Source organism: Myotis lucifugus, unplaced genomic scaffold (assembly GCF_000147115.1).
Source record: "Myotis lucifugus unplaced genomic scaffold, Myoluc2.0 scaffold_176, whole genome shotgun sequence".
Taxonomy (NCBI): domain Eukaryota; kingdom Metazoa; phylum Chordata; class Mammalia; order Chiroptera; family Vespertilionidae; genus Myotis; species Myotis lucifugus.
The window spans coordinates 2,381,715-2,398,345 of NW_005871224.1; the positions used below are offsets into that span (position 1 = coordinate 2,381,715).

The 16,631-nt window shown below is 43.7% G+C and overlaps 3 protein-coding genes across 5 annotated transcripts in view; 1 reads left to right on the top strand and 2 right to left on the bottom strand.

Annotated features, from left to right (window-relative positions):
• GSPT1 (G1 to S phase transition 1) overlaps positions 1-934 on the bottom strand; it is a 43,871-nt gene extending 42,937 nt beyond the window's left edge. The window contains 1 exon segment of the mRNA XM_006110053.3: positions 714-934. The gene's annotated coding sequence lies outside the window, so the exon portion shown is untranslated.
• Positions 935-2,356: 1,422 nt separating this feature from the next.
• On the bottom strand, positions 2,357-4,108 carry LOC102418478 (cytochrome b5). The gene has a single exon (XM_006096354.3). The coding sequence runs from the start codon at positions 4,005-4,007 to the stop codon at positions 3,603-3,605; it is 405 nt and encodes a 134-aa protein (XP_006096416.1). The 5' UTR covers positions 4,008-4,108; the 3' UTR covers positions 2,357-3,602.
• A 7,043-nt stretch (positions 4,109-11,151) lies between these two features.
• The window catches only part of TNFRSF17 (TNF receptor superfamily member 17), a 53,312-nt gene continuing 47,832 nt past the window's right edge, over positions 11,152-16,631 (top strand). For 2 of the 3 annotated variants that reach the window (XM_023760204.1, XM_023760205.1), the window contains exon 1: positions 11,152-11,301. In XM_023760204.1, coding sequence (XP_023615972.1) covers positions 11,241-11,301 — 61 coding nt within the window. In that variant the 5' untranslated portion in view covers positions 11,152-11,240. The remainder of the gene's footprint in view (positions 11,302-16,631) is intronic. The other variant, XM_023760206.1, reaches the window with a different exon arrangement.

Here is a 16,631-nt window from a genome sequence, read left to right on the forward strand (position 1 = left end):
TTACTTACAGATTTAGGAGCATGCCCCAGTACTCACACTTTATCAGAAGAGCTTCACGCGTCATCTCCGGTTATATATATTTTGTCCAGGGACCCGTCTAAGGTACTGCGGATAGGCAAGGGCCCGCAAGAAGGACGGCTGATATTGGCGGCGTAGACATTGGGAACGAAGGTATTCATCTGATCATTAAGTTACAGCCTATATATCAAATTAGGTGTTTTAAGATGGCTTTCTCTATCCGCTCCTCCAAAAGGCCTCCCGGGCCCACCGCATGAGTGCGAGCCCGGGGGCTTCCATGTCCAATCTGGTCCCCAGCAGTCGGGGCGCCGAGGATGCAGCTGCTGCTGCCGCTGCTGCTCCCGCCGCCGCCGACGCCGCCGCCACCACTGCCCGGATCCATGATCGGGGGGGCCGTGTGTGTGGTGAAGAGAGGGCGGGAAATGGAGGCGGGGGCGACCGGCCGGGAACGAGCAGGCCGCGCTGACCCCGGGAAGCGGCGAGGCAGAAGGGCCGAGGGCTAGCGACACAAACTCCGGCGGCGTCGCGGCAGCGGCTCCAGTCCCGACTCCGCACTCGCGACGACGGCGGCGGCGGCGGCTCAATCCTCCTCGTGTAAGCGAGCGGATCTCCTCCCACCCAACCCCAACCACCTCCTACAGCCTCAGCGCCAACCCCACGCCCGGCACGAGTTGACCCCTCGCCGCCACCCGTACCTTCGCCTTGGTAGTTCCCGGCCCTGTGCGTTCCCGCTTCCGGCTATGAAGCGCAGCGAAGACGGGACTACGAGTTCCGGCAGCGTCCGCGCGACCCCTCTGCGGTTTTCCCGGGGGCTGACGGGAGTCGAAGTTCTGGGGTCCGGAGCAACCGGAAGCGGCTCGGGCTCCCGGCAGGCAGCGCGAGGAAGCTGCGATCTGGTGGCGGCTCAGCGACCCCACCTGTCACGGAGTGGGGGCAGGGGTCACCGAGGCGAGTCCTGGCGCGACTTGGCGAGTGTCTCAGCCTGCACGGCGGTCCACGCGTCCTGTGAGGCACAGGATGCGGGGGAAAGCTCTCAGCTCCTGGCAATTCCTTCCTTTTCACCGCCTTCTCTGCCTCTCTGAATCACTACCTGTTCTCTTTCTTTCCCCCTTCCTCCTTCCTTCTCTCCCCCCCCCCCCCCAGCCAGATTTTTTTCCTGCTTTTCAAAGCTGACGCAGAGCGCGTTTCATTTTATGTATTCATTTGGTGGAAGAGGCAGTAAAACCGTGAGACATTACAACTTAAACTGTGATGTGGCTCGTAAAGCGCTCGGGCCCAGGCTCTGCCCCGGCAGAGGGTATTATTAACTGGAAAGTTTCAATGACTCACTGTTGGACTAGTCATTTAAATCCTTCACCCAAACTTTTCCATCCCCTCCTCCTCCGGCCAAGGGCTTTGCAAATTAAACGGAGGATTGCCGTATTCCTTGATGTATCCAACTGTACCCAACTAATAGGGTTATTTTGGTAGGTCCAGCTTCTTCTGTGCACCCTTAGTTCCATTAACGTGGTTTTATTTTGAATGGTCGGATTCGCTCAAGTTTATTCTCTTGGTACTTTGTTGACTGCATCTCACGCTGACAGGTTGCGTTTAGATAAGCATGTGAAAAGAAAAAAACAAAAGATAAATACTTCGACACAACTGTGTGAAGGAGGAAAATAACTCTGGGGACCCGTTAAGTTTTCCTGTAATTCATCCATGTCCAGGCAGAGAAGAACATATTGCTGGTATTTTTCTGCAAGGAGTCTAGACAAAGTGCTCCTAATCTACTATTTAAAGAATAAAGGCACGGATACAGAGACTAGGTATTTCTTAACCTTATCTAGATCTAGATAGGAGTTTTAAACACGTGTAAAGACAAAAGAATACTCAGCTTACATACAGAAGGCCAAGAGGCATATGAAAAAATGCTCAAAGTCACTCATCATCTGAGGGATACAAATCAAAATGCCAGCGAGGTATCACCTCACACCTCTCAGAATGGCTATCAACAAATCAGCAAAGAAGTGCTGGTGAGGATGTGGGGAAAAGGAACTCTAGTGCACTGCTGGTGGGAATGCAAACTGGGCAGCTTCTGTGGAAAACAGTATGGAGTTTCCTCAAAAAAATTAAAAATGGAATTCCAGTTTGACCCAGTGATGCCACTTCTAGGAATATATCCTAAGAAATTGGAAACACCCATTAAAAAGAATGTATGTACCCCTATGTTCATAGCAGCACAATTTACAATAGCTAAGATTTGGAAATAGCCCAAGTGCCCATCAGCAGATGAATGGATTAAAAATAACTTTGGGCCCTAGCCGGCTTGGCTCAGTGGATAGAGCAGGGGTCCTCAAACTTTTTTTTTTTTTTTTTTTTTTTTTTTTTTTTTTTTTTTGTTCCAGGCATGCGTTTATTGAAATCTGAGTAAAGGATTCCCACATGATACAGCATCTTTCCCCACCCCCTAGATTTGCTCCAACTTTAATTTTCAGTGACAGAAGATGCAAAGGGTGATACATGTCAATGGTTATAAAAATTTATTCTCTGTAGTAAAAAAAAAAATTCCTTTCAATGTGTCAGTGGTTTCTGAAGAACCCTCACCTCTGTAGTCAGCTAGCATGCCCATGGAAACTTGCACAGTCACAGCTAACTAGAGTACTGAGTGTCTACAGATTCATCCCCCAGCTTCCACTTTGAAAGACAAAAAGCATGGGGCAGAGAAAATAATCAAAGATGAGCCACTCAGTCCTCGGAGCCCTGCTAGATCTCCCAAGGCTCATCTCCAACAGCTCAATGCCTTCAAACATCAGATTCCAAATGTCCCACAATCTCTTTCAAATGTGTATTTTTATGGATTAGAAAATCAGCATTTCCTTGCAAGAATACACAAACAGTTTTCACCTTGAGAACCTATATAACTGAAAACTTTGGACTGATATTTTGGAGCTGAGAGAAGGGACAGCTGTAATGTCCTCTCATGGGTTTCAAGTTTGTTTTTTGTTGCTGGTATTTTTTAAACAAAGAAGAGAAGAAATATCCACTTTCTCTTTTGATCATCTCAGGTAGAACAATTTTTAGAAATCCTTAGGCTATCGTACCCAGGGCCTTTCATAATTTCCTTGAGAAAGAAATTAAATGGGAAACATGCAATACCAAGTTTTCAACTAGATATTCCCTTCCTCACATCATACAAACCTTCACGTCATACGACCTTCATTTAATTAATACATTAAATGACTCCACTAGACAATCAGAGATTTGAAACATTAAAGACAATTACATCCCACATTGACAGGCACACAGGGTGGTATATTTGAAAAGCCAGGTGCATTTTTGAAAGATCGTGCCTACAGTGAGTAAATCACGTAGTCGTGGGACGTTGAAAAAGAGTTGGTGAGGAAGAAGGCACAATGCGAAAGTTCAAGGGTAGACAGAACAGAACAGTTCTTTTTGACTTGGTTTGTTTCTAACATAGGAGAGGGAAATAGGTGTATTAAAATTACTTTTCAGGTGAAGGTTTCTGTTCGTCGAAGCAGCTAACACTGGCTTCTTTCTTCCTGATCCAAGGCAGCCTTTTCTTCCATCGGCTTCTGAGGAGGTGTTTAGTCTTCCGCCATGTAGAGGTGGTACATCAGGGCCACGACCAGTGCTGAGATGGCTGGGATCACCCAGTTGGTCCACCAGCTAGAATTTGAGTCAACCGTAGTAATGAGAGTTTCCGTGGGCTTGGTTATCTTTGGTCTGTCATCTGGATGCAGCTCCCCGATGATATATGTTTTGGACAATTCTCTAGCATCTGTCGAGTGCCCAACATCTTCAAAGTTCTCAGTAGCATCCCCTCCGGCTTGTTCCCGTAAGACTTCTTCCCCACCAGGATGCTCCTCCAAAAATTTGGTCACATCATACACCTTGTGGTGCAGGATCAGCCAGGTGCTCTTGCTGTGGTTGTGCTTCTGGATCTCCTCCAGGGTGTAGTACTTGACGGCCTTGTCCGACGGCTCGGCCATTTCGGAACACCGCGAGTTTCAGGGCCTGCAGACAGCAGCCACGCCGGGCGGAGCAAAGCGCGTCTCTCCGAGCCAGTGCTGGGACATTCCCCCCGGTCCCGGCGGGCGCCTGGGCGGTCCTCAAACTTTTTAAACAGGGGGCCCGTTCACTGTCCCTCAGACCGTTGGAGGGCCGGACTATAGTTTAAAAAAAAACTATGAACAAATTTCTATGCACACTGCACATATCTTATTTTGAAGTAAGAAAACAAAACGGGAACAAATACAATATTTGTATTTGCGTGTGGCCCGCGGGCCATAGTTTGAGGACCCCTGGGATAGAGCATCAGCCTGCAGACTGAAAAGTCCCAGGTTCGATTCCGGCCAAGGGCACATGCCTGGGTTGCAGGCTCAATCCCCAGCAGGGGGTATGCAGGAGGCAGCCGATCAATGATTTCTCTCTCATCATTGATGTTTCTGTCTCTCTCTCCTTCTCCCTTCCTCTCTGAAATCAGTAAAGAAATATATCTTAAAAAAATAAAATAAAAAATAACTTGGTACATTTACACAATGGAATACTATGCAGCTGTAAAAAGAAAGAACTCTTACCATTTGTAACAGCATGGCTGGACCTGGAGGGTATTATGCTAAGCAAAATAAGCCGTCAGAGAAAGATAAGTATCATATGATCTCACTCATGTGGAATCTAATGAGCAAAATAAACTGATGTACAAAATAGATCCAGAGACATAGAAACATGGAACAGACTGAGGAACCTTAGAGGGAAGGGGGGTGGGTGTGGAAGGAAGAGATCAACCAAAGAACTTGTATGCATACATTCATAACCCGTGGACACAGACAATAGGGTGGTGAAGCCCTGGGGTGGGGGGTGCGGGGTGGGCTAGTAGAGGTCAGTGGGAGGGAAGGGAGACATATGTAATACTTGCAACAATAAAGATTTTATTTTTTTAAAAAGAACTCACCTTAATGAGACAGGTCAAAAAGCTGTCAGGTACCTTTTAAAACAAGTTCTACATTAATGTGGTTTGAAATTGTGTTTAATTTAAACTAGCAAATTTTCTGTGTGCTTTTTTTCTCTAACCCATAACATTTGGAAAATGTAAAGAAACCAGATACCTCCATTATAATAAGTTTCTTGTCAGGTCTGTGGTCCATGCTCCCTGAAATCTTTTGGACACTTCCCCCCGCCCCCCCCCCCACAAAAAAAATAATGTATTCCTCTGATTAATACAAAGTTCTGGTTACAACCTTATATAGTTCTCTGAAGACCCAACTGTACGCTTCTTAAAAGTGTCCCATTTTAAAGTTGGTATTAATTGATTGCCCTCAGATTTACAGAGAAGCTACATAGGAGACCTGCATTGCTATTGATTGATAAATATTTTTATCTTATATTCACAAGAAGAAAATACAATGTGTGTGAAATAAAATGCCTTCTCACTCAAGATTTGCACTTCCCAACCTATTCCTAAGAAATTGTCAATACAAGCAGATGACTCAAATAGTGAACTACTGTCCTCCCACCACCTTGTCATTGGATACCATACTTCAAGATGTGTCACCCATAGGGCACTGGATGATCGCTCCGATGGGTCGATTCTTCACATTTAATTAAATTAAAGTTTCTTTGTACCGTGTGCTTTTCCCAGGGACAAAGACAGAAACTGCTAAGACTGCAGCTTAGAAAAGCAGTTGATGTCATTAACTTGCATATCCCTGAATAGGATAATTATGGATATTCGGGAAAGAATCCACTCCATTGGTTTTCAAAAGCCTTGACCAGCCAGGGTTGAGGCACTGCTTCAGCCAGACAGTCAGAAGCTCTTCTTAATAATTACCGTTGAGCTAAGACTGAGCAACTGAGGTCAGGGTCTTTTCTTCATCTTTTTATTCCCAATGCCGAGTAGAGTGGCATTGAAGCTTAATAAATGTTTAATGAATGAATGGGTAAAGCAATAGGGAGTTTGGGATGGTACTGCCTTTTTAAAAGAAACTCATTTAGGGCTGTTGAGACACAGGACTATCAACTTTAAGTTTTTCCAAGGACATTATGCTATTCTTTGTGACACACAGGGTGAGCTTAACAACAGCTGTTCTTCATAAAGCTATGCTCAGTTCAAGGTCTGAGCCATTTCACAACAGATAATTCCCACCTTCCGTTGCAAATTCCACCTGCTGGCATTCCTAATGGTCTCTCACTTTTGTTCTCTGCTGTCTTCTTATCCTTCATTAGTTATTCTGCCTTTAAACTGAATTTTCCGTTTTAGTCAACTACACAGTACTTTCTTTTGTTCTTTTTAATCTAAGAGTTTGTCTTTCATGCTTCCGACCATGAGGATGCTAAGAAAACTCACGCCTCTCCCAGGGTTTTAGTGAGTGAAAACACAAGTGGACACTGATGTAGCCGTCCCATTCCTGGAAATGTTTCTACAGAAATATGAGCACAACTGTGAAAATCTATTCTTTCCAGCATTTCTGCAATAGCTCCAAACTGGAAACAACCTACATTTCACCAGCATGGAAATGGTTAAATAAGTGATATTATATCAATATCATGGAATAATATGTAGTGATCAAAAAGAGTAAAGTAGCCCGGCCTGTGTGGCTTAGTGGTTGAGCGTTGACCTAAGAACCAGGAGGTAACCGCTGATTTCCGGTCAGGGCACATGCCCGGGTTGTGGGCTTGGTCCCCAGCAGGGTACGTGCAGGAGGCAGCTGATCCATGATTCTCTCTCATCATTGATGTTTCTACCTCTCTCTCCCCCTCCCCCTTCCTCTCTGAGATTAATAAAAACATATATTTTAAAAACATAAGGTAAATTAGGTGCCAACATGGAAATTCATTTTTAATATACGGTAAAGTCAGAGAAAAGCACAATATCTAGTGTGTGTAGAATATATAGTGGATCAATGCATCTAATACAATCCAATTTCTTTAAAAGTACCTATTTTTTTCCTCTCCCTGGTATGTTCTTTTCCTGCATCGTCAACTCTCTAGGTCCTTGTTATCATTCAGCTCAAATGTTGTGTCTTTATCTCAGAGGTCTCCCCTAGTCACCCTGCCCTCCACCAACCCACATCACTCTCTGCCCTCTTACCCTGTCTTATTTTTTCACAGCAGTTACCATGATCTGAAGTTATTCATTCCCATGTTTACTACCAAGCTCCTGCAACTAGAAAATTAATTCCCTTAGTCTGTTTTATTCGCTATTGTGTTCCCATCATCTACAACATTGCAATTGGATAAAGTGTTCAGTAAACATTTGGGAGAGAAAGAAACATGTATCTCTTTGTATGTTCTAAAACTTTAAAAAGTGTGAACAGTTACTACATATTGAATATTTAATTGAAAGGTATACATGTGAAGTGGGATTGGATATGGAGAGGAAAACAGCTGGGAGAAGAAATTGAATTTTTTTACTATATTTTTATGGTTGAATTTTTCTACAATAAGAAAATTGCTTAAAATTTCTTTTATTGAGATGAAATTCACATAATATAAAATTAACCACTTTAAAGTGAACAGTGGGATTTAGCGCATTCACAATATTGTGTAACCACATGCTCCCCAGTCTCTTCTTCTCCCTGCCTCTGTTAACCACTTTTCTATCTCTAAAATTTACCTTTTCTGGTTATTTCATATAAATGGAATTTTATAACATATAACCTTTTGTGTCTGACTTTTTTCACTTAGCATAATATTTTCAGACTTCATCCATGTTGTAGCAGGTATATCAGTACTTCATTTCTTTTCTATGGCCAAATCATATTCCACTGTGTGGATATACTAATTCTTGTTTATTCATCCATGGATGAGCAAATTGGTTTTATAGCTTAAAGACATTAAAGATAATAGAAAAGTTAAACAGATGAAATTCCAGTAAGGTGTAGAGTCTGCTCACCTGTATTGTAGCAATGTTAACTTTCTGGTTTTGTTGGTGTTACAATAGATATGTAAGATGTTACCATTGGGAGAAGCTGGGTGATGGATACATGGGACCTCTCGTAATAGTTTTGCAATTTTTTATGTCTAAAATTATTTCAAAATAAACAGTTAAAAGGTTAAAAATTCTAATAGTAATGAAAAGCCATGTTTTTTGAAGTCTTACAGCCAACTAATAATTATACAGACTTTAGCCTTGGTTCCCGTCTTTGCTAAAGGATTTTTTCTGCCTTCCTTAAATAAATTTGTTTGGACTAGGGGTAGCACTGGGGAAGGTTTGTTGTTGGTTTTTGTTTTTACCTTTGAGAATTTTGTAAGTATAGAATAGTACAAAGAATCACAAACACTCACATACCTACATAGAATCCCAAGACTGTCAATTGTTAACATCACATCATCTTGTTTCATGTTTTAAGATAAGAAATAAAACAATTCCAATACGTGTTGCTTCTTTTACCACCATCCCATTGCCATTCTACCACCTCAAAAATGGCAACCGCTATCATACTAGAATATTTAATGTGATCCATCTAATCTATTTAAAAACATATTTACACCTTAGCCGGAGTGACTCAGTTGGTTACATGTTGTATAGTGCACCAAAAAGTTGCTGGTTTGATTCCCAGTCAGAGCACCTGCCCAGGTTGCATGTTCTGTCCTCCATCAGGGTGTGTACAGGAGGCAACCGGTCAATGTTTCTCTTTTTAAAAAAAATATATTTTTATTGAATTTAGAGAGGAAAGGAGAGGGAGAAAGAGATAGAAACATCAATGATGAGAGAGAATCATTGATTGGCTGCCTCCTGCAGGCCCCACACTGGGGAATGAGCCCGTAACCCTGGCATGTGCCCTGACCAGGAATCAAACCGTGACTTCCTGGTTCATAGGTTGACGCTCAACCACTGAGCCATACAGCCGGGCATTTAACCTCTCAGAGTACAGTACTTCCATCTATGTTTTTACCTCTTTTATATTTACCCATTTCCCTACTGATAGGCCTTTAGGTTATTTCCAAAATTTTGTTATACCAACAGTACTTGTACAAGTGTCAGGATACTTTCAAAAGCAAGTTACAGAAATTACCATTCAAATTGGATATAACTATAAGAAGTGTTTTATCTTACATCACTATAAGTCCTAAGGTAGAACTGACTTCTGAGACCATTGGTTCAGGAGCTTCATGACATCATCAAGGATCCACAGCTTTCTACCTGTCAGCTGCCCTGGCTGTCAGCTTTATTCTCAGGCTGGTCCCAAGAGGGCTGCAGAGTTCCAGATGAAAGCCAACATTCCAGATGTCGGGTCCAGAGAACCAAGAGAGAGCATCTCATCCTGCAGTTCTAAGAATGAGAAGCTCTTCCATGTTGTTGGCCTGAATTGGGTCACATACCCATTCTTGAAAATGGGATCTTTCTTTTTATTGTGGTAAAATATGCATAAGACTTACCATTTTAATAATTTTTAAAAAATCCTCACCCGAGGATATTTTTCCCATTGATTGTTCAGAGTGGAAGGGAGGGCGGAGGTGAGGAGAGCAAGAGAAGCATAGATGTGAGAGAGACACATTGATTAGTTGCCTCCTGTACACACCCTGACTGGAGCTGGGGAGCGAACCTGCAAGCCAGGTAATAGTACATGCCCTGACCTGGAATCGAACCTAACACCCTCCAATCCTCAGGCCAACACTCTAACCACTGAGCAACTGGCCAAAGTTTAATTACTTTTTAAAAAATATATTTCTTTATTGATTTAAGAGAGGAAGGGAGAGGGAGGAAGAGATAGAAACATCAATGATGAGAGAGAATCAGTGATTGACTGCCTTCTGCACAGCCACTACTGGGGATCAAGCCTGCAATTCGGGCATGTGCCCTTGGCCGGAATTGAACCCGTTACCTTTCAGTCCACAGGCCGACGCTCTATCCACTGAGCCAAACCGGCTAGGGCAGTTTAATTATTTTTTAAGTGTGCAATTCAGTGGCATTAAGTACATTCACATTATTGTGTAACCATCACCACATCCATCTCCAGAACTTTTTCATCTTTCCAACCATAAACTCTGTACCCATTAAACAATGACTTCCCATTCCCCTCTCCCCCAGTCCGTAGAAACCACCAGTTTACTTTCTGTTGTATGACTTTGACTACTCTGGGTGCTTCATATACCTGGAATCCCGTGGTGACAAAAACTGTATTTCACTTAGCATATTGTCCTCACGATTCATCCATGTTGTAGCATATGTCAGAATTTCCTTCTTTTTAAGATTGGATAATATTCCATTGTCTATATATACTACATTTCTGTCGTAGGACCGATGGGTTGCTTCTACCTTTTGGCTATTATGAATTATGCTGTTATGAAAACGAGTGTACAAATATCTGCTCAAGTCCCTGATTTCAATTATTTTAGATATATACCTAGTAGTAGAATTGTTGAGTCATATGGTAATTCTATGTTTAATTTTTTGAGGAACTGTTATATTATTTTCCATAGTGGCTGTACCACCTTTCCCCCATGAATTGTAGATGTTTCCATGAGTAAATCTTTGTCACTTTACAGGTCTCATTCTCTCAGACCACCCATCTGGAGGAAATACTTAGCCAATGTAATCCTGGTTGCCCTCTGTGACTAAAATCCAGGTTTATTGATCGCTGACTGATGGGTTTCCCTGTAAATGGGTTTGTCTCCCAGAAGTATAGGGGAACCACCAGGACCACCCTCAGAGCGGCTTCTTTCCTCTGCCAGCTCCCTCTGTTAGCATAGCTTAGCCATTAACAGTTGTCTAAATATCGCAGGCCCCAGGATCCATTGGCTTATTGATTTACATTTGAATTAGCTGCCTCTTTGTAATGATTATCTCATTACATCCCTTTACGAATGTAAAAGACCCATATAGAGAGCACAGTGGAAGTCTGATAATAATCAGATGACTCATATGGAAAGTTGATTCATCCTGTAGAAACCAGGGTTCATTATTCCTGAGCTATTAACATATTGCTCATTATGCTTTACACCTAAGAACCTGGCACATTTGTACAGACCACTTGATGGGGAAGGTGGGCAGAGGAAAACTCCAACTAGGTTCAGTAGTGTTACATTGCATCACTAGCCTATTAAATAATGTATAGACTATACAAATATCCTATCTAATAATAGACAAACATGGTAATTGACTGTACCTTCGCTACACCTCCCATAGGCTAATCAGCGAGATATGCAAATTAACCACCAACAAAGATGGCAGCTAATTTGCATACTTCGAGCCGCCAGCGCAAGCCGCCATCCAGCCCCTCATGGGCTACCCGAGAAGCCGCCTGCCTGCCACCCGTCATCAGATCTGGTCCCAGGCCACAGGTAGGCGGGCCCCTGAAGCCCCAGAAGCCGCCAGATATGGCAGTAACTCTATCAGTAAGCACTCTGAAAGTCAGTGGCATAAATGCACCAATTAAAAGACAGATTATGAGGGTGAATCAAAAACAAAACCCACTTTAAATATAAAGACACATATAGATTAAAAATAAATGAATTAAGCTTCAGCCTGTTTTGCTCAGTGGATAGAACATTAGCCCATGGACCGAAGGGTCCCAGGTTAGATTCCAGTCAAGGGCATGTACCTCAGTTGCTGGCTTGATCCCCAGTCCCTATCAGAGCATGTGCAGGAGGGAACCAATTAATGTGTCTCTCCCTTTCCCTTCACTCTCTCTAAAATTCAATGGAAAAATATCCTTGGGTGAAGATTAACAAAAACAAAGTAAATGGATTAAGTAACATTAAAGAGATTATAAGAAAAATATATTCCAAATTTTGTTAGTTGTATAATGGTTATGTTTAAATTATTAACACCTAAGAAATTGGGTGAAGGGTACATATAATATGCTGTAGTATTTTATAGTTTTCTTTACATGTATGAGATTATTTCAAATTAAAATATTAAAAAATTAAAAAGTAATAAAATATTAATTGAAATGTATCTGCATTACATGAAAAATCTCCTAATTGCTTCTAGCATAATTTATTAAATTGTGCTAAAATTTACAAGGGTCCAATTAAAAAATATCTTAATTCTAAATGATATAATAGAAAATATATAATAGTGCAGTTCTAAGCACTTACCTGAAAATAAAAATTTAAAGAAGGGATTAGCCAAAGAAAATATATGCACAACCCATGGACACAGACAACAGTATGGTGATGGCCAGAGAGAAGTGGGGGGCAAGAGCTGGTAGAGGGGGCAAAAGGGGGGAAATAGGGACATCCTATATAATAATAATAAAAGGCTAATATGCAAATTGACTGAACGGCAGAATGGCCGGTTGCTATGATGCGCACTGGCCACCAGGGGGCAGACGCTCAATGCAGGAGCTGCCCCCTGGTGGTCAGTGCATTTCCACATGGGGAGTGCCACTCAGCCAGAAGCTGGCTCATGGCTGGCCAGTGCAGAGGTGGTGGCAGCACTAAGAATGTTCAACGTGGCAGCACTAAGAATGTTCAACTAACGGTTTAGGCCCGATCCCTTGGGGGCCTAAGACTTTAGTCGGATATCCCCCGAGGGCTCCCTGGCTGCCAGAAGGATGTCTGATTGCAAGCTTAGGCCTGATCCCATGGGGAGTGGGCCTAAGTCAACAGGTGGACATCCCCCAAGGGGTCCTGGACTGCAAATGGGCACAGGCCTGGCTGAGGGACCCCCCCCCCAAGTGCACAAATTTTTGTGCACCAGGCCTCTAGTATAATAATAATTATCATGTATTATAAGTACAGTGGGGCCTTGACTTACGAGTGTCCCGACTAACGAGCTTTTTCAGATACGAGCCATCTCTCGGCCAATTTTTTGCTTTGAGTTGCGAGCTAAAATTCGGGTTACGAGCCAGCTTCAGATACCCCACCGCTAGTTGGCGCAGCGAACGTCACAGTGAACGCCACAACATCAGCCCAGCATCACGTGTCTCACTCATTCACTTTTTGATTTGACGTACGAGTAATTTGAGTTACGAGCTCCATCACGGAACGAATTAAACTCGTAAGTCAAGGCCCCACTGTACTATCTCATTATCTCTATTTGTTTTATTTTAAGAAATTATGGTAGCCCTGGCCAGTGTGGTTTGTTGGTTGGGCATCATCCCATGTACCAAAAGGTTGCCTGTTTGATTCCTGGTCAGGGCACATGCCTGGGTTGCAGGCTCGATCCCTGGTAGAGGGAGTGCAGGAGGCAGCCAACTGATGTATCACTCTGACATTGATGTTTCTCTTTCTCTCTCTTCCTCTCTCTCTAAAAGTTAATAACAAATATTTTTAAAAAATTATTGGAAAATATGCCTAACAACATTTACCATTTTTAAATGTACAACTCAGGGGCTTAAAGTACATCCACATTATTCTGCAACCATCACCACCATCCATCTCCGGAGCTTTTCACCTTCCCAAACTGAAACTTTATGAATAAGAATTCCCCATTCTCCCTTCCCCAAGCCCCTAGTTGATAGGGTCACCAAAGGAGGAATGCGCAAGGCCAAAAGGGGTGAAGAATTATTAATTTACTAGAGGCCCGCTGCACGAATTCGTGCACGGATGGGGTTCAGCCAGCCAGCCCCAATCGGGCTGATTGGGCCAGGCTGGCTGGGGCGAGGGGCTGAGGGAGGTCGGCTGGCTGGCCCTGTCCCCTGGTCATACGCCCGGTCAAAGGGACAATTTGCATATTAGCCTTTTATTATATAGGATTAGGTCATCTGGATACCAGATGGGCTGAGCCCAAAATGGCACCAGCCCCCAAAGACGGGGAGTCAGAGGTTTTTTAAGGACTCCAGGTGAGCTTTTTCTGGGCAGAGAATTCTCTGTGCAGGTCCAGATTCTGGGAAACTCCAGAGGGGAGAGATAATGGTCTTAGCAAGTGGAATGTGGTCTATGCAAGTGGAATGTCCATTGTGAAATGGCCTACAGGTCAGTTCCCAGGGGAGGGGATATTGATTCAATTATTTGATCAGACCTAACACTAGTAACCTCTAGTTTCCATTTCCATTAATTTGCCTACTCTAGGTACCTCATATAAGTATATCACACAGTATGTGTTCTTTTGTGTCTGGCTAATTTCACTTAGCATGTTTTCAAGGTTCATCCATGTTGTAGCATGTATCTGAACTTCATTCCTTTTTGTGGCTGAATAATATTTCATTGTAGGTGTATGTCTCATTTTGTTCATCTGTTCATTCATTGGTAGACACTTGGAAGTTTTCATCTTTTGGCTATTATAAATAACTAGTGGCCTGGTGCACGAAATTCGTGCAGGCGGGGAGGCACTGTCCCTCAGCCTGGCCTGCACCCTCTCTAATCTGGGACCACTCAGGTGATGTCCCTGTGGGATCGGGTCTAAACCGGCAGTCAGACATCACTCTCCCAATCCAGGACCACTGGCTCCTAACCGCTTGCCTGCCTGCCTGATCATGCCTAACCCCTCTGCCTGCTGGCCTGCTTGTCCCCAACTGCACCCCCCCGCCAGCCTTTTCACCCCCAACTGCTCCCCCCTTGCCAGCTTGATCACCCCCAACTGTCCCATCCTGCCGGCCTGCTCTCCTCCAACTGCCCCCCCCCCCGCTGGCCTGCTCACTCCTAACTGGCCCCCCCCTGCTAGTTTGATCGCCCCCAACTGCCCTCCCCTCCTGGCCTAATCGCCTCTAACCACCTCTGCCTCGGCCCTGCCACCATGGCTTTGTCCGGAAGGTCTCCTGGTCTAATTAGCATATTACCCTTTTATTAGTCTAGATGTTGCTGTGAGCATTGATATACAGGTACCTTGAATCCTTGCTTTCAATTCTTTTGGAATTTCTGGATTATTTGGTTATTATCTTTAATGTAACTTCAAAGTTTATCTACCTTTAATGTTACAACAGCCTGCTGAGCCAAACCGGTTAGGGCTGAATGATTATATTTCTTATAAAACACAATGTCACCCTGAGTCTGAACAGCACACCAACATCCCTCTCACCTTCACTCAAGGCTCTGAATCCAGGAGGAGCTGCCCATTGGGCAAGCTCTTGTCACATTCTTCTCCCCAGCTGATGTGGACTGTGGGAGGCACTCCTGGGAGACTGTTCCCAGCAAGGGAAAGATGACCCACAGAGGTATCTCCCCAACCAGGAACCGATGTGTTATTAGAAAGAAGGAATGGATGTGGGATAGCCAAAATAACAACTGCCAGGACAGGGACTCTGTATGGCAGACACTCGTGACAAGGGCACAGCATGACAAACACTGGGGCATGGATATCGCATGACAAATGCTAGGACATTTGCCCACTAGCAGAACGTCATCCTTCCTGCTTAGTCATGCATTTAACAAATGTTATTTCACATCTACCATACTCAAGATTTAAATAATACTAACGTGCCTTTGGTTGCACAATGAATCCACTCTTGCTGATTACAGACCTCAGAAATAATAATAAGCCCTAGAGACTAGCTACTGATTCACCCTGTACAGGGCAAGGTATGGGGAACTTAAGTAGATAAATTACCCAGTTGTTTTTTATATAGGTGAATCAGGTTATTGTGACCATCCATAAAGAGACCTGCTGAGAGTCTATATGTTTGAGAAGAGCCAGGGGAGGAAAGAACACCATAGAAAGAGTCCATCTTGGACTCCTCCTGTAGTATACAGCTGTGTGACTTTTGACAAGTTACTTAACCTCTCTGCGCCTTTTCCTGAAAGCTCTTAGCATATTGCTTGTCCTCAGAAAGTGATGATATGTTAAAGGACATGATCGTGATGGTAACTTCCTTATATTATTACTTAAGTGAAGACAACAGAAATGGATTTGAATTGTTGCAGGACTGATTTAGGTTACACATCCGGAAGAACTTCTACTTGTTAGCAATCCCAAGTTAGAGAGAGAACAGGGTCTGGGCTGCTAGGGGGAAATAGTCAAGACTACCTGGGGGGGGGGCCCAAATAGGTACAAGCTAAGGTAGGACCGTGGGGGTGGCTTGAAGGGAGCCCCTTACCTAGAGGAAGATCTGACTTTTATATAGATGATGGGCCAGGATCTGTGTGGACCACAACTACCCTTCTCCCACTTCATCTTCTGCCTTTCTCTCCATCTCTGGCTTCTCTGTACAATTCAGCTGCTCTGGCCTCCTTTCTGATGCCTCAACTTGCCAAGCTTGTTTCCTCTTCAAATTCTGTACTCTTGTTGCTTTTATGCCCCAGCATGCCATGCTCCATGGCTGGCTACTTCTCATCATTTAAGTCCCAACTGAGATGTTACCTCCTCCTCTGAGAGATTCCCAATTGAAAATTGACCCCCTTCCTCCTCACTATTGCATCGCCCTGATTTACAGTGGATTTTCATTATACTGTATTTGTGAATTCATCTACTCCCTTGAATTTATTTGTAATCCCGGAATCAATACTTGCAGCGCTTTCGAGGTCATTCTCAGATGCGTGCAGAGTGGCAAAAATTTCAGTTACCTGAGGTGCATGTTCCCTCTGAGTCGGAGCAAGGCCTTGCTCTGCCTTCTTGCTTTCGCTCTCATATTGTAAACTAGTGTCCTTTTCAGGAGGAGCTCAGGCACAGACTATCTCAAATTGCCCCGTGTCTATGGGTCTTGTTTATTATTGCCCATCTCTGTGCTTTGGAAGTGCAAGTGCTCTGAGAGAGGCAGCTGGGCTCCACTCTTCAGTGCTCCCCTCCCCGC

Coding starts and splice junctions, on each gene's coding strand:
- LOC102418478 (XM_006096354.3), bottom strand. CDS start 4,007: ATGGCCGAGCCGTCGGACAAGGCCGTCAAGTACTACACCCTGGAGGAG.